Source organism: Stenella coeruleoalba (genome assembly GCF_951394435.1).
Source record: "Stenella coeruleoalba genome assembly, chromosome: 3".
Taxonomy (NCBI): Eukaryota; Metazoa; Chordata; class Mammalia; order Artiodactyla; family Delphinidae; genus Stenella; species Stenella coeruleoalba.
This window is the reverse complement of record NC_137148.1, coordinates 167,406,152-167,433,831: the sequence shown is the minus strand read 5'-3', so window position 1 is coordinate 167,433,831 and position 27,680 is coordinate 167,406,152. Positions and strand designations below refer to the sequence as shown.

At 54.1% G+C, this 27,680-nt stretch overlaps 2 protein-coding genes across 8 annotated transcripts in view; one reads left to right on the top strand and one right to left on the bottom strand.

Moving 5' to 3' along the window:
* The window catches only part of COL5A3 (collagen type V alpha 3 chain), a 39,016-nt gene extending 20,032 nt beyond the window's left edge, over positions 1–18,984 (bottom strand). For 2 of the 7 annotated variants that reach the window (XM_079915472.1, XM_079915469.1), the window contains exons 1-30: positions 18,546–18,984; positions 14,603–14,764; positions 14,321–14,510; positions 14,089–14,245; positions 13,286–13,390; positions 12,573–12,725; positions 10,885–10,998; positions 10,631–10,780; positions 9,236–9,397; positions 8,854–8,916; positions 8,330–8,404; positions 8,147–8,230; positions 7,950–8,006; positions 7,798–7,851; positions 7,596–7,649; positions 6,647–6,700; positions 6,281–6,334; positions 6,042–6,095; positions 5,636–5,680; positions 5,475–5,528; positions 5,252–5,296; positions 5,048–5,101; positions 4,860–4,904; positions 3,842–3,895; positions 3,695–3,739; positions 3,495–3,548; positions 1,633–1,677; positions 1,472–1,525; positions 1,235–1,342; positions 755–808 (exon numbers count right to left, since the gene is read on the bottom strand). In XM_079915472.1, coding sequence (XP_079771598.1) covers positions 755–808; positions 1,235–1,342; positions 1,472–1,525; positions 1,633–1,677; positions 3,495–3,548; positions 3,695–3,739; positions 3,842–3,895; positions 4,860–4,904; positions 5,048–5,101; positions 5,252–5,296; positions 5,475–5,528; positions 5,636–5,680; positions 6,042–6,095; positions 6,281–6,334; positions 6,647–6,700; positions 7,596–7,649; positions 7,798–7,851; positions 7,950–8,006; positions 8,147–8,230; positions 8,330–8,404; positions 8,854–8,916; positions 9,236–9,397; positions 10,631–10,780; positions 10,885–10,998; positions 12,573–12,725; positions 13,286–13,390; positions 14,089–14,245; positions 14,321–14,510; positions 14,603–14,764; positions 18,546–18,633 — 2,487 coding nt within the window. In that variant the 5' untranslated portion in view covers positions 18,634–18,984. Of the gene's footprint in view, positions 1–754; positions 809–1,234; positions 1,343–1,471; positions 1,526–1,632; positions 1,678–3,494; positions 3,549–3,694; positions 3,740–3,841; positions 3,896–4,859; positions 4,905–5,047; positions 5,102–5,251; positions 5,297–5,474; positions 5,529–5,635; positions 5,681–6,041; positions 6,096–6,280; positions 6,335–6,646; positions 6,701–7,595; positions 7,650–7,797; positions 7,852–7,949; positions 8,007–8,146; positions 8,231–8,329; positions 8,405–8,853; positions 8,917–9,235; positions 9,398–10,630; positions 10,781–10,884; positions 10,999–12,572; positions 12,726–13,285; positions 13,391–14,088; positions 14,246–14,320; positions 14,511–14,602; positions 14,765–14,900; positions 14,936–17,621; positions 17,680–18,545 lie in introns of those variants that run through there. The other 5 variants (XM_079915471.1, XM_079915470.1, XM_079915473.1 and 2 more) reach the window with 5 other exon arrangements.
* A 1,363-nt stretch (positions 18,985–20,347) lies between these two features.
* Positions 20,348–26,490, top strand: RDH8 (retinol dehydrogenase 8; the record flags this gene model as incomplete). The annotated part of the gene is made up of 6 exons (XM_079915617.1): positions 20,348–20,450; positions 22,846–23,007; positions 23,647–23,826; positions 25,052–25,145; positions 25,357–25,540; positions 25,650–26,490. 6 exons carry the CDS (start codon positions 20,348–20,350, stop codon positions 25,863–25,865), a joined length of 939 nt encoding a protein of 312 aa, XP_079771743.1. The 3' UTR covers positions 25,866–26,490.
* Positions 26,491–27,680: the final 1,190 nt, after the last annotated feature.

Here is a 27,680-nt window from a genome sequence, read left to right as displayed (position 1 = left end):
AGAAAGAGATCTGTAAAATCTAGGTTAAATGGAAAAGACTCAATGTAAAGGGAAGTCACTAAAAAAAAAACACTGTCCAATTAGGAACGGGCAAGATAACTGCTAGATCGAGATACCAAAAGTGTGGAACTCAAGAAGGATTCTGCACTCAGATTTCTTCCCAAGTGTCTTTGCGTTTCCGCTCCACTTTATGTAAAAAAAACTATAAATCATCAGTGATGTAATATGGGTGTGGTTTAGGCAGAAAGACATGTCTTACCAATAGCCTCATTCATCAAAACATTGGCAGCCAAATGTACAGTTTTACATAAGTACATTCTAAGTTATAATTAATTCAAGATATGTAAAATATGTATTTTTTATGATTCTCCTCCTTACTGACTTGTTTGAACCAACCTCAATCATACCAAATAAGAAGGATCCTACAGTTTTATTATCACCAAAATCATCAATTTTATCATCATCAAATTGATGAGGTAGATACTACTGGTATCTCCCTTTCGTAACTGAGAAAATGGGTTCAATAGACTTGTTCAAGATCATTTAGCAGGTAAGGTGTGACTTACTCAAGGTCACTTAGCAGATAAGGCTGGGTGTTTGAGCCTAAGTTTGTCTGATGCCAAAGCCCACATCTTACACTTTCAATGCCCCATGGGGTGGACAGCTCACGCCCTCAGACCACAGCCCGGACCCCCAGACGTTAATCAGTCTCTGAACCCTGCCCTTGCCCACCACCCTCCTGGTAGCTTCTGACCTTAGGGCCTGGACGTCCTGGGTAACCTGGGAGACCTGGCACCCCAAGCTTGCCCTGCAGAGAGATTATGGGACAAAGGTCAGAGACTGCAACTTGGAGGTAAGTGGGGGAGGGGCAGGAAGGCTGGGGCATGGTTGCAGGGGTAGGGGTGGGGGATTCAGGGAAACATGGGTTCAAGTCCTGGCCCCTGCCTGCTAGGGGTATGTCCTTGGGCAACTCATTCAACCATTCCAAATCTCAGTTTCCTTGTCTGTAAAATGGGGGTAAAAAAGTCTGTTGCCTGTGGTGGTTATGGGGATAAAAATAAGATAAAGTGCATGGAATTGCTCTGTAATGCTGAGCTGGGGAATTGAAGGAGCTGAGAGCCTCCTGAAGTTGGAGATAAAAGAGCAGAGGGCAGAAGGCAAAGGGCCAGGGAACACCTTGCCTGCAGGCTAGAAGCTGGGGTATAGACTGGAGGGGGTGACCAGGTCCACTCACCTTCTCCCCAGCTGAGCCTGGGGGCCCCTCCTCACCAGCAAGCCCCACCTGCCCCTTCAGCCCTTCAGGACCATCCTCTCCCCGAGGACCTGGGGGTCCGGGTTGCCCCTGGAATAGAAAAGGAGAAGCCCTGACATCAGTCCCTTTGTCATTCCTGTCTTTGCCCCAGTTCACCCCCTCCCTCTCTTTCCCAAGTCCCCCAGATCCACCAGACCCCTCCTCTGGAGGTCATCTTACCCAATCGCCTTTAAGCCCTACATCACCCTTGAAGCCTGGGAAGCCATCCTCTCCCTGGGTGGAAGACAGTACAGAGATCAGATGTCAGGGCTTCAGGGAAGGGACACAGCCAGAGCCCCATTATTAGGGTTCCCCCCTCAAGGAATCCCCTCCCTTCTCACCTTCTCTCCTTTCTCCCCCTGGAGGCCCCGGTTGCCAGAGGTACCCTGAAAAATATAAAAGCTCTCAGGTCCCCCACTCCCCCCACTTAAGAAGGGCCCCAGACTCGGGCCCCGGACTCAGTCCCTTGCCCTGAAACAGCCAGGAGAGTCCCAAGCGGATGTCAGACTGGAGGAAGGGGGGTGAGGGTCAGCCCCAGAGGAAATTATCTTTCCCCAAAGTCTGCTAGTATGGTGTGCAAGAGGCTGCCTCTCCCCCCACCCCTTCCCACTGGCAGCCTCCCAAGGTCATCTGTGTGGGGGAGTGCAGGGAAGGCCAAATTTCCAAGTAATTGATTCCCATCTCCCGGGGACACTGTGTCCACGGTTCCTTCTGGCAGGAGAAAGAGGATGAACATTCCAGGCCCCGGCTGCATTCTAAAGGCAAAGGAATGTTTCCCATTGTGCTGGCTACAATGCAACTCTGTGCCTGGCAACAAGGGGAGTCTGTGCTTGGCTACAGCAAGACTGCTCAGCGCAAGCCCAGATGCTGCTCTAGCCAAATTCTGGACTTGGGCCACAAGAAAAGCTGCACTTGGCTACAGTGTAACTGAGCTCAGCCACTAAAATGAAATTGTACTTGGATACAATACAACTGTGTTTTCACAATAGCATGACTGTTTCCAGCCACAGGGAGACACGATATTAACCGAACTCAGTGACTACAACAAAATTATACTTGGATACAATATAACTATGTGGTTTTGTTTTTGTTTTTTTGCGGTACGCGGGCCTCTCACTGTTGTGGCCTCTCCCATTGCGGAGCACAGGCTCCGGACGCGCAGGCTCAGGGGCCATGGCTCACGGGCCCAGCCACTCCGCGGCATGTGGGATCCTCCCGGACCGGGGCACGAACCCGTGTCCCCTGCATCGGCAGGTGGACTCTCAACCACTGCGGCACCAGGGAAGCCCTAACCGTGCGTTTTGACAATAGCATGACTGTCTCTAGCCACAGGGCAATTCATTGGCCACAGTGTAACTGAGCTTGGCTACAATTGTTCTCTGGCCACGGCTACCATGTAACTAGACTCAGCAACAACATAGCCTTCAACTATATATAGAAAACCATGCCTGGCTACAATGGAACTCTGAGTTTGGACACAGGATTTTGTGGCCAGTTACAATAGAACCACCTCCTTGGTTATAGTGTAACTAAGCTTGTCTATAATGCAAAAATAGGAGGAGCCAGCTCTTGGCTACCATCAAACTCTGTTTTTAGACTACAGGTAATGGATACCTGTACTTGGCTACAATGTAACTGGACTTAGCTACCATATAGATGTGAATTCCAATGTCCCTGCGCTGGGTCAACAGTGAATCTCTATTCAGTTCAGCTCTCAGCTCGTCTTAGCATTTCTGGGCTTGCACATGGTATGGCTCTGGGCTTGAGCTTTCAAACAACCCTCTGCTTGATTACAGTGTGCTGACCTGGACCTGGACGTGATGTGTGTGCTTCCAGTGAAATGGGTTCAGCCTCTAATGGGTTTAACTGTTCTCAACTACGAGGTGACAACCATGCTGTACTGTTACCCTTTGGCTTTTCAGCTCCAAAGTAGCTATATATTGTCACTTCTACCACACCTTGCCTGGCAGACTGATTCCTCTCATCACACACACAGAAGTTTCTGATAGAGCTGGCTTCCAGAGGTCCATGCTGATGGATCAACCCTATCTGCAGGGAATTCCCTGGCAGTCCAGTGGTCAGGGCTCCGCACTTTCACTGCCGAGGGCCTGGGTTTGATGCCTGGTCGGGGAACTAAGGTCCCACAAGTCGTGCAGCACGGCCAAAAAAAAACCTCTATCTGCAGGTCCCAAGTATCACTTACCTTCACACCCCGAGGTCCAGGATAGCCCGGAGGGCCTGCCGACCCTGCTGGACCCTGAGATGGACATAAGATGAGTGCCATCCTGTTCTCCCCCCTCCATGTTCCCAGTGCCCTCATCTCTCTTCTCATTAATAGCCCCTGACTCCTGGCCCTGCCTGCCAACCCTCATCCCCAAATCAGCCCGTCTCCAGGTCACTTACCTGGGCCCCTTTCTCTCCTGTTGGGCCCTCATGACCTGGGTGACCCTAGGAGATAAACATTCTAAGTTGTCCGAGACCTGATATGCCATCCAAATTCCCAAGCCTCCCCACTTCTCCTTCCTCCTTCTCCCAGAATCTAGTTCTCACCACAGGGCCATCAGATCCTGGGAGGCCTGGAATTCCTGGGTTCCCAGGGGGACCCTGAAAGAAGATGAACAGTAGGGGGAGACAGAGGGTCTCAGAGCCTGGCCATTCCACCAGGAACGTCCCTACTCAGACATACAGCTACCTCAAGGTTAGAGAAAAAACAGATCCTACTGGCCAGGAAACCTATCCTCAGCTCTTCCAAACTTGCTGTGTGACCTTGGACAAGCTCTCTCCCCTCTCTGTGCCTCAGAAATCCTCTGCTTCTGGGAGGGCTGAGACAAGGGATGTAAAAACAGTGTGAGAGACATGCTGGGGTGGGGGGCTCCCCAGCCACATCTCTTCCTTTAGAAGCACCTCCAACCCACAGCTCCATCTGAAGAGGTGTGGGTGTGGGCCTAGGCAGGCCTGAGGTGACCCCCTATGTCCTGCAAACCATTGACAAGTCCAGAGGCGGGCACTTGGCCCAGATAAGCCAATCAGATTCTCTCCTGAAATTTTGAGGTAAGGGATATCTTGCTAATAGAAACTATGACCAGATGGATTTGGATAAAGAAACTGTAAGGTCATAAGGAACTGGGGACTGAAATAGTGACAGAGCAGCACAAGGGTGTGTAGAAACAGAAGTTGGGGTAAGAACAGACTAAGATGGAAATAGAAAGAAGCCTGTTTCTCATGGGAGATGGAAACAGATGTGCAGAGGAAGAAAGATGACACCACAAGACCCGAGACAAATGGATTTCCTGGCCCGTGAGCCTTGGTAATATTTTCTATGATTGGCTCCTGAGGGTTCTCCTCTCTCCTGACAATATCCCCGTCTGATCTAGCCTTGGTGCAGTTCTGTTTCTGGCCATCAACCCCTCCCCAGCAATGACATTTGGTAACTCTGAGCTTATTTAGGGAATGTTGCATTATCCAGGGCTTACAAAAGGGGCCCTGGTGGGAAGATTTTCCTGCAGGCAGAGTTGAAGGGAAAAGATGTTGGGGGAGGAGAGGGAAGGGAGGGAGAGTTGTCACTCACCTTCTCCCCAGGAGTGCCAATGGGTCCCTGGGGGCCGGGGATTCCCTGGAAATATTTTTTAAAAAGGGGAGAAGGAAAGCATGAGAAAGCGGCAGCAAGTACAGAGGCTGGGGAAGCCAGGAGCGGTCTATGACCTCCGCTGAGCGCCACGACACCCCGCCCCCTCTGTCAGGAAAGATAGCTCAAACCTGGGACCCGGGATTTCCCTGCTGTCCTGGGGGGCCTGGTTCTCCTGGAGGACCCTGGGGAGAAAGTGAGGGTTCTGTGAAGCTGGAAGGGATTATGGTGTTGAGGTGTCAGGGAAGTTGAAACGGGGGATCATGGGAGTGGACAAGGATATGGGTGGTCCGAGGGTCAGAGTGTCAGAACGCATCAGGGATCAGAACACATACCACATTTCCTTTGGCACCTGGAGCACCGTCACTTCCAACTACACCCTGGGGGAGGAGAGGGTGTGAGACCAGGGCAGACCCAGGCACAGGAGCCTGCGTCTGAGACACTGAGAGGCACAGGTGAAAAGGTGAGTGGACAGAGAATCCAGGCAACAGAAATGGACATGCAGAGGAGATAAAGGTGAGAAAAAAACAGGATGTAGAGAGACAGCGACATTCTCACCGGGCGTCCCAAGGGGCCAGGGGAGCCTCTAGGGCCAATCAGTCCTCGGGGGCCCTGCAAGGAGGTAGGAAAGTTATTCCAGCATCACTGCTCTGAGGTCCTATGAGTGCTGACTCCCTCCCCTGTGCCAGGCAAGGGGCCCAGGGGTCCCTGATACTCACCGGCTCCCCAGCCTGGCCGGTGGGCCCAGGAGGTCCCTCTGCTCCCTGTGGGAAAGCATATGACTTGGGGAGGGGGGAGGTATAACCCTCAGAGAATCATCTTCTCTCATATCGGCAGCCCCTTCCAGGGACTCTCAGAGTCAGAGTGTGTGGCAGGATCCAGCCAACTGCGTATACGTGATTTGATTCAGGCCCCTGACCCCGATCCTGGACCTGCAATCCTGGGTTTAACCCCTCAACTCTAGTCCTAACCCCACAACTCTCAGCCTGTCTCTTTGAGCCCCACCGGGGTCTCCTGACTCTCCAGTGCAGACCTTCACCCCTCCCCCAGGTTCCTGAATGCTCTACTCCTCCCGTTCTGGCTTTCTAGCTTCCAAACCACCCCCTAACTCTCTTCCAAACTTACCTTCTCACCATCCTCTCCTGGGGGGCCAGGTTGCCCCACATGACCAAAGTCACCCTGGAGTGGGGAACACAGAGGGCAGTTCAGAGTCAACAAGTGGAGACCAGCCCTCAGGAAAGGAGATGGGGTATTAGGGGTGAGGACTCAGACCCAGGAACGGAGGCTCTGATATTGGGGGTGGGGAGGGTGTTATGAACATTGGGAGGGGGCTTGCATATGGGGGAGGGGTCTCACACACTCACCCTCTGGCCCTTCTCTCCAGGCAGCCCTGGCAGGCCGTCAAAGCCCTGATCACCCTGCACAAAGAAACATCAGCTGAGGGACTTCCCTGGGGGGTCCAGTGGGAAAGACTCCTTGCTCCCAATGCAGGGGGGCCCGGGTTCGATCCCTGGTCGGGGAACTAGATCCCACATGCATGCCGCAACTAAGAGTTCGCATGCCACAGCTAAGACCTGGCACAGCCAAAATAAATAAATAAATAATAAATATTTTAAAATAAATGAATTAAAATAAATTGGAAGAAAAAAGAAAGAAAGAAACGCCAGCTGAGCTTTGAATCCTCTACCCTGACAGTCCCTCCAAGTCCCAGGCCTGGCCCCATCACCTACCTTAGGTCCTGTGTCCCCTGGGAGGCCTCGAGCCCCATCTGCTCCAGGGCGGCCCTATGGGGGAGATGACATCATCAAGATATCTACTACCATGTATCGAGCACCTTCCTCATGCAGTGTCTTATGCTGGGAGCTTCTATATGTACCAATTTAACCTCTTAAATATATCTCAAACCCATCCATTATTCTTTAGCCCTAGTGCCCTTTCTCTAGCTCAAGTTATCATCATCACAAAAATTAAGAACACTCATGTTCAGTCTCCATTAATTTCCCTGCTGTATGTTCCTCATGGCGCTTTAAGACTATCTGGAGGGCTTCCCTGGTGGCGCAGTGGTGAAGAATCCACCTGCCAATGCAGGGGACACGGGTTCGGTGCCTGGTCCGGGAAGATCCCACCTGCCGCAGAGCAACTAAGCCCGTGTGCCACAACTACCGAGCCCGTGTGCTGCAGCTACTGAAGCCCACACACCTAGAACCTGTGCTCCACACCAGGAGAAGCCACTACAATGAGAAGGCCGCACACCGCAACAAAGAGTAGCCCCTGCTCACCGCAGCTAGAGAAAAGCATGCACGCAGCAACAAAAACACAACACGGCCAAAAAATAAATTAAAAAAAAAACCTATCTGGAATTATCCTGTTCATCATTTCCCCCAATGTGCCAGTCTCTTCTTTTGCATGTGCTGTTCTTTCTACTTGGAATGCCCTTCCTCTCCTTTTTCCCTGGTTATACCTCAGATCTCAGTTCAAGCATCATTCCTCTGCAAGTCCTCCCAGACTCGGGGACTTGGCCAGATTCCTTTGTCACACCCTCAGTGTACTGTCATTCCCTGTCCTCAGTGCTCTTATCCCACCAATGACACCAGCAGACCCTGGGAGCACAGAGCTGAGGCTCCTGTTGGGTGTTGGGAGATGGATAAGGGATGACCTGAGGACCTAGGAGTCACTCACCATCTTTCCCTGTCTGCCAGGGGGTCCACGAGGTCCCTGAAGTCCTCGGGGGCCCTAGAAGAGAAAGGAAATGAGGAAGAAAAATGTCAGTAATTGCAAGGGTTTGCAGCCGCTTTGCCATTTTCCCCAGCTAGCACTCTATCCTGTAGCCCTGTGAGAAGACCCTTCCCATCAACCCTGTCCCCACCCCCACAAATCTCACCTGTGGCCCCATTTCTCCCATCTCTCCTTTTAGACCTGGATACCCAGGGAGACCCTTGGAGGAAGAAAGATAAGGTAATGCATTTAGAGGGAGTTTGAGTTAGAGTCATCTCCGCTTATGTACTCCCCACTCCACACAGCCTCCTTACTCACCACGGGGCCTGGGCGCCCAGTGAGCCCCACCAGGCCAGGGGGGCCTTTCATAGAGAGCTGAAGAGACAGGGGAACAAAGCCATCAACAGAAGTTAAATATACACCTGTCTCCTGACTATTCACCATCTCCCATCTCTGTCATTCTCTCAGTTTCCTCCCATCACCCCCTGACATTCTCCCAGTTGTCCTCCACTCACCTGAGCCTGTTGCAGGACTGCCTGAGCCTGGGCCTGCTGGAAGGAGACTGGGGGTCCTTTGAGGGAGCCTCTTGCAAACTGGAACTAGGGGGCAACTAGTAGTGAGGGAAGCCTCCAGGAGAGGCCCTCCTCCTTGGTCAGGATTCTACTCCCCAAGGCTGTGCCACCCTCTCTCCCTCTTACCGGTATCATGATCACAGTGCCTGGTAGACCCCGGATCCCATCAACGCCAGGGATTCCTGGGAGGCCAGCGGGGCCCTGAGAGAGGGACAGAGACAGAGAGGGATGGAGGTAGAGAGATGGAGAGAGGCAAGGAGGGAGAGACAGAGAAAGATGGAGGCAGGGAGAGAGAGAGAGAGAAGAGACAGATGGTGAGAGAAAGAGAAATGGAGGGAAGGAGAAAGAGTCATAAAAAGTGGAAGAGACAAAAACAGAAAGAGACAGACAGACAGACAAAAGAGAGAAGAGGAAACGGGCACAGAGACATAGGGAGAAAGACAGAGATGAAAGACACTCAGGGATAGAGACAGAAGGAGGAAGGCAGGGGAGAGCGCCCCCTCCCAGAGACAGAAGAGGAGACAGAATGATAATTTCCAGACGGGGAGGAGGATGAAGAGGAAGGGTCAGAGCCAGCTCCAGTCGCAGCCATGCTGCCAACTTGAAACCTCACTCTCCCAGGAGTTTACACCGCACAGGAAGTCTCTTACCGGTAGACCAGGGTCCCCAGGGAATCCTGGCGGGCCAGGAGGACCTGAGGGGCCAACCACCCCCTGTTGGGGACAGAGGAACAGAGGTCATGACAAATGCAAAGTCTGAGCCAGGCTGACTTCCAAACCACCACTGACACTGACCCCATACTGACCCTCCTACCCCATCACCGAGCCACCCCTGGCCCCTCAATACTATACTGACACCTATAAACCCCCAACTTTACATCTCAACCCCTATTTTTACTCATCTTTTGAGCCTCAAATATCCAATCGTCTTCAAATGATCTGGCAACATTACACCCTAACTCCCCACCCCAGAGGATCAAACACCCCAACTGGAAGTAAAAGACAAGAAGAGGGGAATGCAGCCATGGCTCACTTGGGGTCCTGGGCCTCCTGGAAGTCCTTCAAACTGCTGTCCCTGGGGGAGAAATAAGTGTGACCCCCATTCTAGCACAGACCCCGCCACGTCCTCCAGCCCCAGGCCCCTCACCTGTTCAATCACGGCCGGTTCTCCTTTTTCTCCCTTCTCCCCAGCGCCCTGGGGCAGGGGATGGAAAGAGAAGAGGTGTGAGCCCTGGAACTCAGACATAGAACTCTCAGCTAACTTACCTTCCACTCATCTCACACACACACACACACACACACACACACACACAGGCACACATGCGTGCACAGAGTCCACCCTCTGAGCTGTCTCTGCTGTCCTTTCTTCAACCAGTATGTTTTGAGCAGCTCATCCTCCAGTGTCAAGCTGGCCACGCTGCAGCAGGGTAAGGAACATGAACCCTGGGGCATACTGTGGAGTCCTCATCCTGGAGCTGCCTCTCAAAAGCTGAGTGATGTCGGGCAACTTATTCAACTCCTATGGCCTCACCTGCATGGTGCGTGGGTGAACGCCGACTGTATACATCCCACGGGAAGATAAAGAAGCTAAAACAATGCTTAGCACATACCAGGCACTCAGAGTAAGATGGTTAGGATTATTCACCTTCTCCCCTGTCCAACACCAAAGCTAGAACCTAGACACCTTCTCTGTCTGCCTTAAGCTCCTAGGCAATCTCATCCCTTAGCTGAAGATAGCGTCGCTCCGCTGATGAGTTCCAAGTCTTTATCTCCAGGCTAGACCATCTTCCTTGAACTCCAGAATTTTCTAACCCATCACTTGCACTGACAATCAGACAAGGGTTGCCCGTTGAGCACATCCAAAATGAGATCCTTGACACTTTCCACCTGCTCCTCCGTCAGGCTTCCCCATCCTACTCAGTGGCGCCACTGTGCATCCACCCGGTCATTTTTGAATTGTTCTCCACATACAGCAGCAAGAGCAAAACGGGGCACGTCCCCAATCTGTCCAACTTTTCTCTATCCCCACCACACCGCTACAGCCACCACCCTCATCCAGGTCACCACTCTGTTTTGCATAGACTACTGGTTTCCCTGCTGCCCCTCTGGCTCCCCCTACAGTCCATATGCTGTTCGGCAGCTAGAGAGAGCTTTGAAAACTCCCAAGTCAGATCGTATTCCATCTCAAGTGGCTTCTCATCACGCTTAGGCTAGAAACCAGATGAATCACCCTACCCACAGAGCCATTCATTAGCACAATGCCTGTCACATTAGCGTAGTGTCTGTAGATAAATATTTGTCAACTGCACTGGGGTGGTGGGAAGGCATTCTAGGCAAGATAAAAAGAAAGCAAAAAAGAGAAGGCAGCTATGTGTGGCTCCAGGTAGGAGTCCCTCCCCCTGCACCTAACCCAGCCACCCAGACGCACAGGAAAGATCTGCAACTCAGTCCTCCATGACTGTTCTGCTGCCCGGAAGTGGGGGCCCATGGTGGGACCACCTTCTTCTTCTTCTTCTTCTCTGGCTAACTCAGTCTCCACGGTCTCCAGTTCAGTTCCATTGTCGGGGTCCAAGCTCTCCTGAGGACATTGGGACAGACCAAAGTTTACCCCTGGCCTCTTCATTGTCTGCCACCACCACTGTCCCAGGACCTTCCCTTCCAGCCTCGTCCACTTCCCACAACCTCTAGGACGGTGACGTTGCTGCCAATGGCCACAGTCGTGGTGATGACCAAAGGCGCGGGAGTTGGAGGCAGAGTTGGAGCTGGTGTCTCTGTCTTGGGGATGTCAGTGGAGGTCTGGAGGAAGGACAGAGAAGGTACCAGGTCTGGGGTCAGGACAATCAAGATAAAAGGGAGACGAAGGAAGAGACAGACTCTCTCTCCCAGAGCACCCAGTCTAGGGAGGGGGACAGAGGAGGATTCCCAAAAAAAACCATCACAGGGGTATGGGGCAGGGGGCTGGCCAGTGCAGGCGAAGGTGTGCTGGCTGGACAAGGACAGCCAGCAGGGAGAGCCCTTGTGTGTGGAGGAGGGGCAGGGCTGGCAGGTCTGGAAGGCCTGGAAGGCAGAGTGGGGCTGGCTCCAAAGCCCAGGGGTCAGGGTCAATGTCCACCACTCAGGGCCAGACTCCCGGAAGCCTATCCCATATGTCCTCTCAAGGCAGATCTCAGCAGTCTGTCAGCCAGCCAGGCCACAGTCAGAGAAGGAGTGGGAGGTCCTCCTGGCCTGGACAGCTGCAGAGGAACTGGGTTAAGGGCGCACAGCAGGTGATGGGGGCCCAGGTGAAGGCTAAGGAAGGGGCTGAGAAAGGGTAGGCTACTCCTGGTGTCTCTGTTCTAGGCTGAAGTGATAACCCTTTTTCTCCCCACTGATGCGGCGAGCAGATGTAGTGCAACCAGGGACCCTCCAACCAAGGACCCTGACCAGTGGCCCACACCAGGGACACCTACCCAGTGACCCCCAACTAATGGCCCCCAATTATTCCTACAGCCAGTGACCCATTAATGACCCCCAATTAATGACCCGTGACAAGTGATCCCCACTAAGGGACCTAACCAATGACCCATACACACCTACGAATAACCCAAATCATTGGCCTCCCACCAGTTATTCCTATAACCAGTGACCCATCAATGACTTCCCAACTAATTACCCATCAGGGACTCCCAAACTAACCATCTCATCCATGACCCCCTGAAAGGCACTCCCCCAGCTAGTGACCCCAGCTGGTGATTCCACTAGTGCCTTCTAATCAGTGGTCCCCCACTGGGGACTTGCCCGACTAGTGGTCCTTGGCAATGAGCCCCACACCATTAACCCTAAACTACAGACCCCAATAACACCAACAGCGGCCTCCATCAGTGACCTCTAACAGTGACCTCCAGCTAGGGAACCCCTGAACATCAACCTCAGTCAGTATCTCTCTACAATGATCCCCCAACCAGCAATCTCTATCAGTGTCCCCCCCAGCTAGCGACCCCCAATGAATACCCCTCCCCCATGACCCCAACCAGTCAACCCCAAACAATGACACACTAGCTAACGAACCCATCGTTCACCCCAGCTAGTGGCTCCCCTTAAACAGTAGCCCTCATCAAGAGCCCCCTCATCATAAGGTACCCGACGGGGTGCGCTCCCTCTCTCTAGTCCCCCCGCAGAACTGGGAGTTGGGAGGGAGATATGAAAGAGCTCCTAAGACAGGACCAGACCCCCCCCCCCCGACAAGTGATCGGTCAGCTGAGAGAAGTCAAAGGTCAGTATTGGAGACAAGAGGCAGAGATCTTGCATGAGGCACAAGGGATCGGTGGGGATCAGAGGCCAGAAGCAGAGGTATCTCAAAGAACAGAGGGAAGATACCGTAGACCCCTTACCTGGTTCTCCAGGGAGACGGGAGGTGGGCTCAGGGCCAAAACTTCCTTGTTCTTCTTCTTCCTGCCCTTCCCCTTACGACCTCGCCCTTTTTTCTTCCCTTTTCCCTTCCCCTTCCGCCGACGGGGAGGGGTTTCCGGCTCCCCCTGGGGTACCTGGGAAGAGGACTCCAGTCGGGTCCAGATTCCCTGAGTGGAGGCCCCATCGCTCAGATCACCTGGGGTCATGCTGGCACATGGTCCGTTGGTCCTATCTTTTATTTTATATTATATTTTAAATTTTATTTATTTATTTATTTTTGGCGGTACGCGGGCCTCTCACTGTTGTGGCCTCTCCCGTCGCGGAGCACAGGCTCCGGACACGCAGGCTCAGCGGCCATGGCTCCGCGGCATGTGGGATCTTCCCGGACCGGGGCACGAACCCGTGTCCCCTGCATCGGCAGGCGGACTCTCAACCACTGCGCCACCAGGGAAGCCCTGGTCCTATCTTTTAAAGCCAGGGCTCACTCAGCCCTGGGACCTGGGGTCAAGGTAAATCATATGATGAGGGGCCAAGGGTCAGTTATGTGACCTGAAGTCAAGGTCATTCATGCCTAAGAACAGTTTAAGGGCAGGGGTCACTCAGCCCCCTGGATAGGGCTCAGAATTCATTCATTCCTGAGACTTGGAGCCAGGGATGACTCAGCCAGCGACCTCAGGACAAGCCCCTTACTCACCCCTGTGGCTACAGGATCCAGGTCGTCGCAGCCAGGAAGGTACTGCTCACAGGCTCGGAAGGCAGCCTGAGGATCTGAGCTTATCAGCAGCTCCTGAATATCTCCCTGGGGAGAGAGTGGGGGTCTGGGAAGGGGTCTGCAGGCTGACTCCGACCCCCATTCCAAGCATCAAGGTCTGGTGTTTTTCCACCCAAAGCAGGCTAAGTATAGGGAGGAGGAAGCCCCACCACAGCCCCAGAAATCCCTCTGCCCCAAAAAACTGAGAGGAGGAAGATTCTATCAGGGTGACACCAAACCACAACCACAAGCCACACCCCACAACCTCTGTCCCATCAGAGGCACAATTGTTCCTTCACTCGCGGCACATGGTGACACCTACTGTGTGCCAGGTGCCCTTCAAGGTACTGGGGATAAGGAGGGAAGCAAGAGGATGAGGTCCCTGGACTGTCATGACACGCATAACAATCACCACATCGAAAACACATCTGTCCCAGAGCCACACGACTCCGTGCCTTGCTGGCATCGCACACCATCACAACCAGCAGCGCCGTCACACATCACGACCTTATCCTTCCACCACAAGCCAAGTAGGCACCACCACAAATGATCAGTTCACGGCTTTACAGTCTCGCAGGCACATGCCACCAAGATGCACCCGTGATGCCCGGCGCTCCCTTCCTCAGCTTCCTGGCGCTAAGTTGAAGCTGGATAGTTCCCTTCTCCATTCTCTTCTCCAGATTCAGGCTGTGGACCGATCTCCCTCCTGCCTCCTGCCTCAGTTTCCCCCATCACTGAAGCGCTACCTCAAAAGTCTCCTCCCCGAGGTCCTGGGTCCCCAGCACAGTAAGTCCAGCCGTGCTGATGAATTGAGGTCCCTGGCTCAGTACGGGGGGCTGAGGTGCACAGTCAGCCACCAGGGTCACCATCCCACCATCCACACTGACCGCCACACGGTGCCACCTGCAAGGGGACAGTCTCAGTGGGGGCGCGCGCTCATCCCACCTCTCCTGGGACTCCCACCTTCCCCATATTCACCTGCCATCCGTGAGGTTGACCTGCTGGGGGAGGGGGCTGAAGGAGTCACCTAGGAGGTCCAGAGCCGGCCCCAACGCCAGGCCCAGCTGCCGGACACCGGCCTCATTGTAGACGGACAGAAGGACAGACTGGTTGGCTGGCCGGCCACGCAGAGTGATCAGCACGGAGAAGCTCTCGGGAAAGTGCTCGGCTGGGAGGGCAGAGGGAAAAGGGGCAGCTCAGATGGCCCGACTGTGACCCATGCTCCCACGATGAACCGCAGCCCCTCTCACCCTGACTCACCTTGAAAGAGCTCCCACGTGGGGGCACTGAGCGTGCTGGCCTTGCCCACCCTGAATGCCCGGTCGCCCTGTGGGACCCTCTGGGGGCAGAGGCCGGGACCCTCGGGGAGCCCAGCCTGGCCCCCCCGCACGCCCAGGGCCTTCAGCACATCCACAGGGTCTGCTGCGGAAAGAAGCCAGGGTGCGGGGCAGTTACAACAAGCCCAGCACTCTGCGTGAGTGGCTCGGGTTTGGGGGACTCAGCCCCCCCCCAGCTATGTTTGTGGGTCAGGGGGAAGGAGCAGGCCTGGGACGCATACCCCCCTCACCACTCCACAGCTGTTCCAGCCTCATCAGCCTGTTGACTCCTGTTTTTTTCCCTTGGTTTTCGGTGAGAAAAAAAAAAGCTGACCTAGTTCTGGGATGAATCAAAGCTTCCTGGCCTGAGCCCCAGAGCCAAACTGTCCCCCTCTCCACACTCCCCCGCACCAGCTCCCTGGGGCTGCTTCCCAGGCCTGAAGCCCCCCTTGCCAGGGGAAACCCGCTTAGAGAGGAGGGGCTCCTTGAGTGTGTTCTCCCCACCTCTTCCCTGGGCTCCCCTCCCTCTGACCTCCTCCTCGACCACCATCACCCATGACCTCCTCCCTCTGACCTCCTCCTTGACCTTCATCACTCGTGACCTCCTCCCTCTGACCATTCTTTCCCTGATCCCCGCTGATTTCTCCTGGCCACCCCCTCTGACCTTCCTCTACCTGACCCTGACCACCTCCCTCTGACTACCACCTGACCTCTTCCCTCTTCCTATCCCAGTTTCTTCCATCTGACCTGTGGACCTCCCCACTTTATCACCCCCTCTGACCTTATCCTCTGATCACCTCTCTCTGATAACCTCCTGACCTCCTCCCTCTGACCCTCTCCCTCTGATCCCAGCAAAGGAAGGGACTGGTCCAGTGAGATCCTAACCCAGGCTGTCCTACCAGCCCCACCCGGTGCAGCCTGGCCAGTGCTAAGTGGAACCACATGGCTTGGGCAAGGGTGGGCGGGGTCTTCCCCTGAGCCCCAAACTCCTGCCTGATCTCCCCTCCCCACAGCAGACTGTCCCACTGACCCCCTGACCCAGCCTCTTGGCAGGAGCCGGATTCTGCCATGACCTCACCCCAGGGGCGGCTCTACTGATCTCACCATTGGGATCCAGGGTAGGGGGCCAGACTTGGGGGAGACAGGGGTTTGGATGAGGGCGCCCCCATCCCAGCTCCTCCTGGGTCAGACCCCTCAGTCTTCAGACTCTCCAGAGCCCTGTTCCAACCTCAGCTCTCTCTTGCCCCCAACCTTGTTCTGCTCTCTTTTTCTTCTCTCCCCCTCCCTGCCTTCTCTCTGTCCCACTTTCTGTGTCCAACTCTGAATCAGTCTTTCTCTCTCCCTCCCTCTCTTACTTCCCAGCTCTCCCTCACTCTCTAGCTCTCTGTCTCTGCCTATTGGTATTTCCCTCGGTCTCACATCTGTTTCTCTCTGCATACCTCTATCTCTGTGCCTCTCTATATCTCTGTGTGTGGATTACTCCCTCCATCTCTCTCTCTCTCTCTCTCCCCTAACCCTGCTGCCTCCACCGGCCCCATCTCTAATTGCCTGTTCTGTGGCTGGGTTGTTATTAAGAGGTATTTGGGTTACAGCCCCTTGGGGCTAAAATCTGGGCTCCCAGGCTCTGCTGACCACAAGGGTCATTCTCCCGTGGAATGATCATCCCAGCTGCCCCCTCTCCGGGCGGGGGCCCAGGGGAGGGCTGAGGTCCGTGATTCCCCCCCGTGTGGCTCTCCCAGGCTCTCCTTTCACCCAGACTCCACTTTCTATGCACTGGGAAGGGGGTCTCTCCTTGACCAACTGCTCGTTAACATTTTAAAAGTCTTTCCCAGCATCTAACCCAAATGTCTCCTGCTTCAATCTGTGTTCCTTCTGTAATGACCTTTCAGAAACCAACTGCCCTTTCTTTCCATGGCTGGCTTTGTGACAAGGAGACACACAAGAGGCATTGAGTCCTGCCTGCAGGGCCAGGGGGCGGCAGTCTGTCAAGTAACTGGCTTGCCCTTCCCCCACAGATTCTCCCCTGCGCTGGTCAGGACCCCAGGGAGAGGCTAGGTGGAGGTCTAGGATGTGGAAGAAGGCAGGCAGGGACCGGGATGGGACATGGCTGGGACCCTCTCAGATGAGTAGGAGAGCCTAGGTGTGAGTGTCTGTGCAAATAGGTACATGCGCGATTGTGTACATGCATGAGACTGTGCGAGCACGTGTGTGACTCTGTACGGACCAGGGACTAGCTGAGCGTGTGCTTTGCGGCGTGTCGATGTCTGTGGGTGTTTGGCCTCTGATGGAGGGATTAGGTGCAGTCCTTTGACTTGTCCTGGGGTCCTGGCAGTGAGCTCGAGGTCCTGCAGGTGGTGCACGGGAGCCTGTGATAGTAATAGCTCAGACTCCAGATGGAGGAGTGTGGTTATACGTGAGAGTGTGGCCAAGTTGGCGAGTGGGTGACGGGTTGAGAACATCGACTACGTTGTATGGATGCCAGTGGAAGCGTGTGTGAGAGTTTGAAAGTGTAGGTGGGTGACAAAAGCTGTGACCGTGGGGCGGGTGGCGGATGGGGCTGCCTTGGCGTGGGCCCCAGGTGTTTAACGTTCTTCGTGTCCCAGCGGCCTTCTATTCTGAGTGCACGCCTGAGATCGCACGACTGTGCGGATGTGTGACCGTGGGAGTGGGGCATAGGCCACTTTGGGATTATCCGCGTAAACACACACCTCTCTGGACTACGGAGAAAAGGAGAAAGTGAGAAAGTGGGGGTGGGTGTGTTGGGGTCCTGAGTTCACCTTAGGGAGGGATTACGGGGAGGGCCTGACCTGGGGTATCTCAGACCAGGGAAGTCCCCCTCAATCACCACTTGAGGGACCACGACTTTCCCGAACCCCGGGGCGACCCCGACCCAGAACCCTCGGGGGCGGGGCGCGGCGTCCAGCCAGATTCGTGCAGCTGGGCGTGCGTCAGCGCTGACTCACCCATCCGGCGGCCCCCGGGACCCCTGGGGGGCCCCTGAGACATTCCTCAGGAAAAACACCCGAGGCTCGCTCAGCTTGGGGGAGCAACCTCCACTCCCCCCGCCCCCGCCCGTGCACTGCCCCGCGCCCCGCCCCGCCCCGCCCCGCGCCCCGCCCCGCCTCGCCCCTCACCAAGGCCCTCCCGAGGCCCTGTCCATGGTGCTGATCCCGGCTCAGGGGAGTGAGGGGAGGGGGGAAGGGGCAAAGATGGCGGGGAAAGGAGGTGGGCGCGCGCTAATTAGGGGCAGAGGGGAAAGAGGGGGAATAAGGTGAAGCTATCTGGGGAGACGCAAAGGGAACTCTGAATCCCAGATCAACCCTCTTCCCTACTAGTCCCCGCTCACCATCCCCCATCCCCCTGGGACTCATCCTCATGGGCAAGTATTTAGCTTCCCAAACCACAACCACAGTCCTCAGAGGGTCACCCAGAGACACACAATCACACGCATAACACACACACGGTTATTCTCAAAATCAGCCCCCCACACAGACACACTCCCCTACCCACAACTCAATCACATACTCGCCCAGAGGCCATATCCCATCACCCAGGTGTACAATCATCGTCATCTCCCACACCCAACACACACAGTTCCACTCCAAATGGCCGCATGCATATTGTTACACACATGTATACCTATAAATTGCATTCGTTGCCACGCACCCACCAGGAAACATGGTCACACGTTTCCCTGACCCCCCCCCCCACCAAGCTGTCACACTCACAAACCGCCCAGAGTCAGACACTCGCCCCGCAACACCACACCGTAGCCACGGGCAACGTGCACGACCCCCATGCACGCCCCCGACTCCCGACTCCACGCCGTCTTTGGGGGCCTCGATGGATCCTGCACTCCGGGTCCTATTTTCTCCCTCCCGGCTCACCGGCCTGCGTCCGGGGGAGAAGCTGCAGAGACACCAGGAGCAGGCAGAGGCCGGCCCGCGGCTGGCCCAGGGCCCAGCGACTCCCCATTCCCACGGGACCCACACTCAAGGCGGGGGACCAGCCTGGGCGGCTGCGGGGCGCAGCGACTCCACGGGCTCAGGGCACTCTCGCGGCGGCCGGCTCCACTCGGGATCCACAGGAGACTGCCCGAGACCCCGCCCTGGCCTCGCCCTGCGCTCCAGCTCCGGGCCAGGCGGAGCTCGCGGAAAGGGGGGGGGGGGGTAGCTGACAGCTGGTGGGTGGAATTGGGAAAGTTTGTGCTGAGCTCTGATTGCCCAGCTAGGGGTGGAGCCGTGGGCCGGGAGCTGGGCCCTTCTTGCCTCACCCCACAGGGTCGGAGGAGGGTCACTCCCACCCACCCTTAGAATCCGGGGTCCCAGCCTTAGCCCAAATCCTTTTCTCCTAACAGGCCTCCTAACCTTCAGCCTCCATCCAGGCCCTGGAATTAGGGGTATAGCTTTATACCAGATCCTTTCTGTCTCAGCCAGGCCCCCAAATTCTGATGCCAAATTCTCACCCACCTGCCTGGTCCCACAATAAGAGGTACCGACCTCACTCCATACTTTCCCTGCAGGTCCCTAAATAAGGGATCTTCACCCCGCCTCAAACTCCACCCCAGATTCCAAAATGGGGTCCCTAGCCCCACCCCCAAACCCTCACCACAGATTCCAAGACACAGTTCTTTCTTTCCCCCAAACTCTTAATCTTCAAATAAAGGCTCCCACCTCCATCCCTAGCCCTCTTCTCCCTGACTCAGGCCCCAGATGGAGGCCCCAGCTCCATTTCTCACACATGGCCCATTAAATCAGGGAGTATGGCCCTACCCTAAGCAGGGCACTGCCACAGGGAGGGGTGGACCCCTGCCATTCCTGGGGTGAGGCGGAACCCCCCCTCACCCCACTGGGACACCCCCGCCCCCATGTGAGGAGGCCCCAGCGGGTCAGGTCAGGTGGAGCTGTCTGTGCGATTGAACAAGCACAGACATGCTGGATCTGAAGGAGCTTCCGCAGGGAGGAACCCAAGGGGCATATCCCGGGCCCTGAACTGCCCACTTCCCCCGCCCCGAGGCCAAGAGGGAGAAGCCGGCAGTGTCTCCCTCCCAGCCTCTGGCTCCTCAGACAAAGAGACTCTGTGTCCTTAGGGAGGAGGGGGTGGGGCCCCATCTGGCCTGAGGGGGAGGGGGGCCCTGAGAAGGGGGAGGAGAGGGAATCTCCCCAAGCTGCTCCTCCTTTCTCTCCAGGGACATCAGAGACTAAGACTTTTCTGGCTAAAACGCTCATAAAGTTCGTGCCCTGCCTTGGTCTGTTGGGAAGTTCTTCCTATAGTCTATCGCACCTTCTGACATTTCTGCCCATTCTCTTTGAACGGGACCACACTCTCGGTCACCTCTCTCCAATCACAGATTCTTTGCCCAGAGTAGAGACAGCAAGAGAACACCTCCACTTATTCCCCACACTGCCTGAAACTCCCCCCAGCCCTGGATAATTTATCATCGTAACAAAAGCACCCAGTTTTGAGTGTAGCAGCGAGAGGACATTTTTGACAGATAAAAGGAAGGCACTATATTGAAGTGAAGGGATTCCCCCCAGCTGCCTGCCCAAAGTCAGTTCATAATTGAGGGCTCCCAGGGCCCATTCATCCTGCAGGTGGGGTGTGCTTAGGAGGGGACAGATGAGCAGAGGATGGGTGGCGGGAGTCAGGTGCCGGCCAGCAGACGTCACGCGTCCAGAAAGGGATCAACATGGCCGACGCACCCCGGACTGTACTGATCTCAGGATGCTCCTCGGGAATTGGCCTGGAGCTCGCAGTGCAGCTGGCTCGTGACCCCAGGCAGCGCTACCAGGGTAAGGGGACCAGGGTGAGGCTGGGAAGGACAGGAGTGGGCATGGCTTCCCAAGACCCTTAGCTCTCCCAGCACTAGTTCCACTAGTCCATGACTTCGACTGCATTTGGGGGCTTGGGGAGGACCCAGGACACACGGAGGCCCCCTTCCCACCTCCGCTTGTGAATCATCCCCTCATCCAAAGAATATTTCTAATGCACCCATTGGGTGCCAGATTCTAGGTGCTAGAAACACGGCTGCGAACAGAATAGACAAAAATCTCTGTTCTAGGTAGTGATGTAGTGGGGGAGGTGAGGGAGGACAAACAATAAACAGATTTTTAAATCGTATTAGGTGGCTAGTGCAGATAAGTGGTCAGAAGCAAAATAAAGCCAGTGGGGTGGGTGTGGGTGATATTTATTTTTTAGAAGGGCTGGCTGGAGAGGGCTTTTCTGAGGTTTCACTTAGTCATTCCCTAAGAGTCCCCACCCCCACTCATTCTCAGATTAACGCTCCAAGATAAGCCTCTTAAGTGACCCTGACCTTGAGGGTTTAAGGAGGAGGGGGCTCTAGGTCTAGAGACTCGGCCCCCTGCCACTCTGGGATCAATAGCCCCAATCTTCACCCCACCCATGGGAACCTCTGACCCAGTGCACACTGGAGTCGAAGTAAGCAAAGGGCCATTACTTAAGAGGAGGATGGAGGCGTGAGGGCATTGCCCCAGTTGGCAGAGTTGCTTCTCCCAGCCCTCTACCCTCTGTCTTAGAGACGTGCACAGCTTCGGGTGTGACAGTCTGGGTGCCAGTGTGCAGAGAGGGAATTGTGCAGCGTGTGCCCCTGTGGGCTGGCAGATTAGTGTCTAACACTGCTGAAGGGTGATGTTTATTGACTGTTTGCAATGTGCCAGGCTTCCATCTAAGTGTTTTGCATATTAGAAAGTCATTTAATCCCCACATCACCCCGATAAGGTGGACACTATCATTTGCCCCATCTTAGAAATGAGGAAACTGAGGCACCGACTGACAAAGATCCTTGCCCAAGCTGGAACTTGGCAGAGTCTGGATCTGAACTCAGGTAGCCCAGCCCCCGGGCCCGTGCTTGTCACCATATGTAGATGAACGTGGTCCCATTCATGTGTGCAGCACCTGCGAATTACATGGGCTCACAGACAACATGCAAATGTGTGTGTGATTGTGGGTGCAGGCGTTGGGGGGGGGGCGGGTGTAAACATGTGTACAGGTGCGTGAGCTCAGCACTCAGACGAACCCAGGTTGAAATCTCAGTTCTCACACCTGCTAGGGGTTGGAGCAGGCAAGAAACCTCACTGTGTTGAGCCTCAGTGTGTTAATGGGGATAATAATATTGCCTACGTGTTCTGATTCCTATCGCTAAAAGCAAGTCACCCCAAAATGCATGGGGTGTATGGCGTACACAGCTGTACGCCAAAATGTATGGCGTGAAACAGCTGCAATTGTCTATGTCTCATGGTTTACAAGGGTCATGAATTTGGAAGGGCTCAGCTGGGCGCTTTGGGCTCAGGGTCAAAGGCTCACAGAGGAGACTGGAACATGTGGTCTTTCTATCTGGGCTCAGCTTGGGCTTCTTCCCAGCATGGTGGCCTCAGGACAGCTGGGCTCCTATAGGGTGGCTGAAGCCTGCAAGAGTGAGTATTCCAGCAAGCAAAGCAGAAACTGCAACATCTTTTCCCTCCTAATCTCAAAAGCCACACAGGGTTACCTTTCCCATCGTCTATTGATTCCCAGCTAGCCACAAGGTTCAAGGGGAGAGGAATCAGATTTCATGGGCTGATGGGTGAGCAGCTAGGTTCTAGAACAGCATGTGTGATAAAAGATGTTGAGGCCATCTTTGGAAAATAAGTCAGTGACCTGATCATAGGACTCTTGCAAGGATTAGAGTTAGTGTTTAGAAATGTGTTTAGCATATTATCTGGCATATAGTAGGTGTTCAATAAATTGGAACCTACGTTGACGATGTAAATGGGGCTATCCATACTTGCATGTGCATATTTGCACCTATGTTGACTTTAGGTGTGCATGCATTTCTTTTCTCAAGCCATCTGTTCTGTATTTATTTTATTGTCTTACCTACTGGTTTTGAATTCTGTGAAGGCAGGGACTTTATCTTATTTCATGCAATAGCCTCAGCACCTAGAATAGTGCATAGGGTGTAGTAGATGCTCAATAAATGTTTGCTAGATGAGTGGATGGATGGATGGAAGTATAGACAAATATCTGTACACAAGTGTGCATTTGTGGCTGTATGGCAAATGTAGGTGTATAAATCTGTGGGTCTCCATTCCTCTGTGACTACTCATGCAAACTATCACAGGAACATGTAAGTCCACACACAGGGTAAAGGAACCTAGTGCCTGCTCCAACTCTGTTCTCTGTCCCCAGTGGTGGCCACCATGAGGGACCTGGGAAAGAAGGGGACACTGGAGGCAGCTGCTGGGGAGGCTCTGGGTCAGACCCTCACCGTGGCCCAGCTGGACGTGTGCAGTGATGAGTCAGTGGCCCAGTGTCTCAGCTGCATCCAGGGAGGAGAAGTGGACGTGTTGGGTGAGTCTGAGCATCCCCTGGGGTCACTCGCCCCCTCCCTGGCCTAAGCATAGATCCTCATCACAGCAAGTTCTTTCCAGTGTCTGGGCACTAACTCTCTTGTTTCCCTAATAACCTCTGACCCTGGAGAGAAGGGGTAGATCAGTTGGCTAAGAGCCCAGGGTACCATTCAGTTTATTAGAGATATAGGAAATATACTGAGACCTGGGGATAGGGTGGATTTTATCAAATAGAAATTCTCACATATGGAGAAAACCATATGTGGTTGGGAAAACTAATTTGATGAGTCATTGTGGGAAAGGAGCATGATGAAGAAGCAACTCATGGTCCCTAAACGGTCTTCTAAGGAGGGTGTGGCTGTCTTGATGCAATTTGGGGTCAGAGCTGAATTGCTCATGCATTAAAGTAGAGGCTGTACCCAGCAGCCCTCTTCCCCACCCAGGGCTCAGAGTCCCCTATAACAAATGCTGAACTATATTTAAAGATTATCAATGCTACATATTTGTCCGCCCAAGATACCTTGGACTAGCCCTGAAATTGGAGTGGGGGAGGGGTGGGGTAATTTAGGGAGTGTCCCTGGGGGAGTGACACTAGAAGGGTTGGGGGACTTCAAAATAACCCTCAGCCCTACCCCCTTAGTGAATAATGCTGGAGTGGGCCTGGTGGGGCCCTTGGAGGGGCTCAGCCTAGCTGCCATGCAGAACATCTTTGATACCAACTTTTTCGGGGCCGTCCGTCTGGTCAAAGCTGTACTTCCTGGCATGAAGAGGAGACGACAGGGCCACATCGTGGTGGTCAGCAGTGTCATGGGGCTGCAAGGTGAGCCCTGGGGATGCACCCCTGGGAATCCTTCCAGCGTCTGACCCTCCCCCGGCTGGAAGGATGGCAACTAGGTTTTAGCTCATATTCCCTCAATATGCCTGCACTGAGAAGCATTCTGCAGCTCAGAAGGAAAAAGTTCTGGGATAGGGGCTTCCCTGGTGGTGCAGTGGTTGAGAGTCTGCCTGCCGATGCAGGGGACACGGGTTCGTGCCCGGATCCGTGAAGATCCCACATGCCGTGGAGCGGCTGGGCCCGTGAGCCATGGCCGCTGAGCCTGCGCGTCCGGAGCCTGTGCTCCGCAACGGGAGAGGCCACAACAGTGAGAGGCCCACATACCGCAAAAAAAAAAAAAAAAAAAGTTCTGGGATAGATTAACTATGTCTACCATGGTACAGGAGTAGACAAGGGTGGTATAGATGCTGCCAAAGGCCATCCACATCCATTTTCAACCCCACTTCTGGAAACCTCCAAAAATTTCTTCCAACCATCCCACAAAACTCAGAGGAACCATCAGCACTCCTCCTGAGGCTCCTTCTTGCCAAACACCTCCCACCAGGCTCCAGAGATGTCTGGATTTGGGACTCTGCGGTTCTGCAGGAAAAAGAGCAGTGATCGACTAATGATGTCTGCTATGGGCCTACTATGGAGGCCATCTACTTGCCATCCTTTCTTCCGGGCCCTTTCTCCTTGAACCTCTCTAGACTCCCTTCCTTTCCCTGGAAATTTCCTCGGATCTGCCCCCCTCCCCAGCAGTCCCCTAAGGAATCCACCCTACTTGTTACCCTATCACAGAAAAGCTGCATTTACTCAGCCCCATCCCTTCAGCCTCTCTTCCAGCTGAATCTCCTGATCTTGGAAGGGAGGGGGACACATTCACTGCTCAACAGGGACCAGTAAAGATCCTGCTGAATGGTGCTTGCCCTTGGGGACCCTGAGCATCCTATGCCCAAGTGGCCCAAGGGTTTAGAGGATAGAGGGAAATAGGAGAGTTCCCTGGGCTGAGGGTGGATGGAACACTGCCAGGAAGAGATGGGACCTGGCACCCCAAGACAACCTCATCCTGACCCCTTATGCTCCCATCACATACACCCATCAGCTTGACCCCAGATTTGCTGTGATCCTTAAATCCTCTTTGCTCTGTCTCCCAAGACCCCATCCCTCTGGACCCACAAAGCCCATCACCCAGACCCCCAAAGAGCCCACCTTCCTGTAATCCTCTCAGGTGTCGTGTTCAATGAAGTCTATGCGGCCTCCAAGTTCGCCATGGAGGGATTCTTCGAGAGTCTGGCTGTCCAGCTGCTTCAGTTCAACATCTTGTGAGGCGGGCACTTGGACAGTGACAGGGGAATGACGGCAGTGATGGGACAGACAAGGGAAGGGGAGTAGCGAGCAGATGGGGGAGCAAGGAGGCCTGAAACAATGATGGGAGAAGCAGGGGGGTGAAGAGGAGAGATGGGCAGTAATGGGTAAAATGGGGCAGCGAGTGTGTAGGGGCTCAAGACCCTCTCCCCCTACCCCTGTTCCCAGCATCTCCCTGGTGGAGCCGGGCCCGGTGGCCACCGAATTTGAAGGGAAGCTCCTGGAGCAGGTTTCCACAGCCGAGTTCCCAGGCACTGACGCTGACACCCTGAGCTACTTTCGGGATTTGTACCTCCCGGCCTCCAGGGAGCTCTTTCACTCTGTGGGACAGAGCCCACAGGATGTGGCCAAGGTGAGTGGGGGGCCCAGAGGCCCAGGACATGGCTCAGGTATGTGAGGGGGCCCCTCCCTACAGAAACCCCCTCTCCTTGGGTCCCAAAGCTCAGGGCTCTACCCCGCAGGTAATTGTCAAGGTCATCGGCTCAGCCAGACCACCCTTGCGCAGACAGACCAACACCCGCTACACTCCGCTGACCGCCCTCAAAGCCGTGGACCCCTCCGGCAGCCTGTATGTGCAAACCTCCCATCGCCTGCTCTTCCGCTGGCCACGCCTCCTCAACCTTGGCCTTCGATGTCTCGCCTGCAGCTGCTTCCGTACCCCAGTGTGGCCCCGGTGAGCAGAGCCTCACCCAACCCTCCTCACCCCTGAACAGCCAAGCCTGTTTGGTTCACATCCATCTCAGGCCATACAGACTATCCACTCACTCATTCATTCATTCAGCAAACTCTGCTTGACCCATTCTGTGCCTGGGCATTGCTGGGACCCCAGAGAGCCCTCAACCTCTAGACACAGACCCCTCTGCGGTCAGGGCTGGGGCAGAGAGAGGGGACCCTGGGACTCTGGAACCCTGGGCTGAGGAGCCCAGATCAGAGAGCTGGAGTTGTGTCTGGGAAGGCAAGGGAGGCTTCCTGGAGGAGGGGGCATTGTTGCTGGACCTTGAAGGATGAGATAGACTGCCTCAGTCAACCTCTGGACTTTGCTATCTTCGGTCTGTGGATTCTGGGATGATCCAAACATCACCATCCCTCCTCCCCGCCTATACACACAGCCAAAGCTGGTTTCACTAAGGGGTCTCCAGACTTTTCCGGTCACATACTCCATCAGTAAAATGTGTTTGGGCATACACCAGCAATGTATGTATATGTCTTCACAAAATATATATTTGTAACCACTAGCAATCACTGTATTTAATAAAGTTCAATTTCTTACATCTAAATAAAAAATTAAAAAGCAATAGGGTCTATCTCACACCTATTAGCATGGCTACATCAAAAAAAAAATTGCCCAGAAAATAACAAGTGTTCACAAGAATGTAGAGAAATTGGAACCCTGTGCACTGTTGGTGAGAATATAAAATGGTACTGCCACTATGGAAAACAGTACGGCAGTTCCTCAAACAGTGAAATAGATTTATCATATGACTCAGCAATTCCATTCCTGGATATTACCTGAAAGAACTGAAAACAGGGTCTTGAAGAGATATTTGTATACCCATGTTCAGAGCAGCCTTGTCCACAATAGGCAAAAGGTGGAAGCAGCCCAAATGTCCATCAACGGGTTACTGGATAAACAAAATGTGATCCACCCATACAATGGAATATTTATTCAGCCTTAAAAAGGAAGGAGTTTCTGGGCTTCCCTGGTGGCGCAGTGGTTGAGAGTCCGCCTGCCGATGCAGGGGACACGGGCTCGTGCCCCGGTCCGGGAAGATCCCACATGCCACGGAGCGGCTGGGCCTGTGAGCCATGGCCGCTGAGCCTGCGCGTCCGGAGCCTGTGCTCTGCAACGGGAGAGGTCACAACAGCGAGAGCCTCGCGTACCAAAAAAAAAAAAAAAAAAAAGGAAGGAGATTCTGACACATGCTACAACATGGATGAACTTTGAGGACATTGTGCTGAGTGAAAGAAGCCAGACACAAAACGGACAAATACTGTATGATTCCACTTATATGATGTCCCTAGAGGAGTCAAATTCATAGAGGCAAAGTAGAATGGTGGGTGTCAGGGGCTGGGGGAGTTAGTGTTTAATGGGGACAGAGTTTCAATTTTGCAAGATAAAGAGTTCTTGGAGATGGATGGTGGTGACAGTTACACAACAATGTGAAGGTACTTGTCACTAATGAACTGTACACCTAAAAATGGTGAAGATGGTCAATTTTGTGTTCTGTGTATTTTAGCCCAATTTTTAAAAATTTAAATCAATAGGGGTCTCATCTGAACCCCTGAGACAGTGTCCCTAAATTTCTTGGCCCTCCTCTTGAGAATTCGGAAGTGAATGGACTCTGGGCATAAATGCTGGCTCTTCTTCTCATTCAGTGGGTGGCCCCAGGCAGGTGACTTCCCTGATGTCATCTTCTACCAAGCAGGGTTAGCAATAACAGTGCTGAAGCGAAAGTCCTCTGGACTGTTTCCTTTCACTTGCAGTTTTTGTT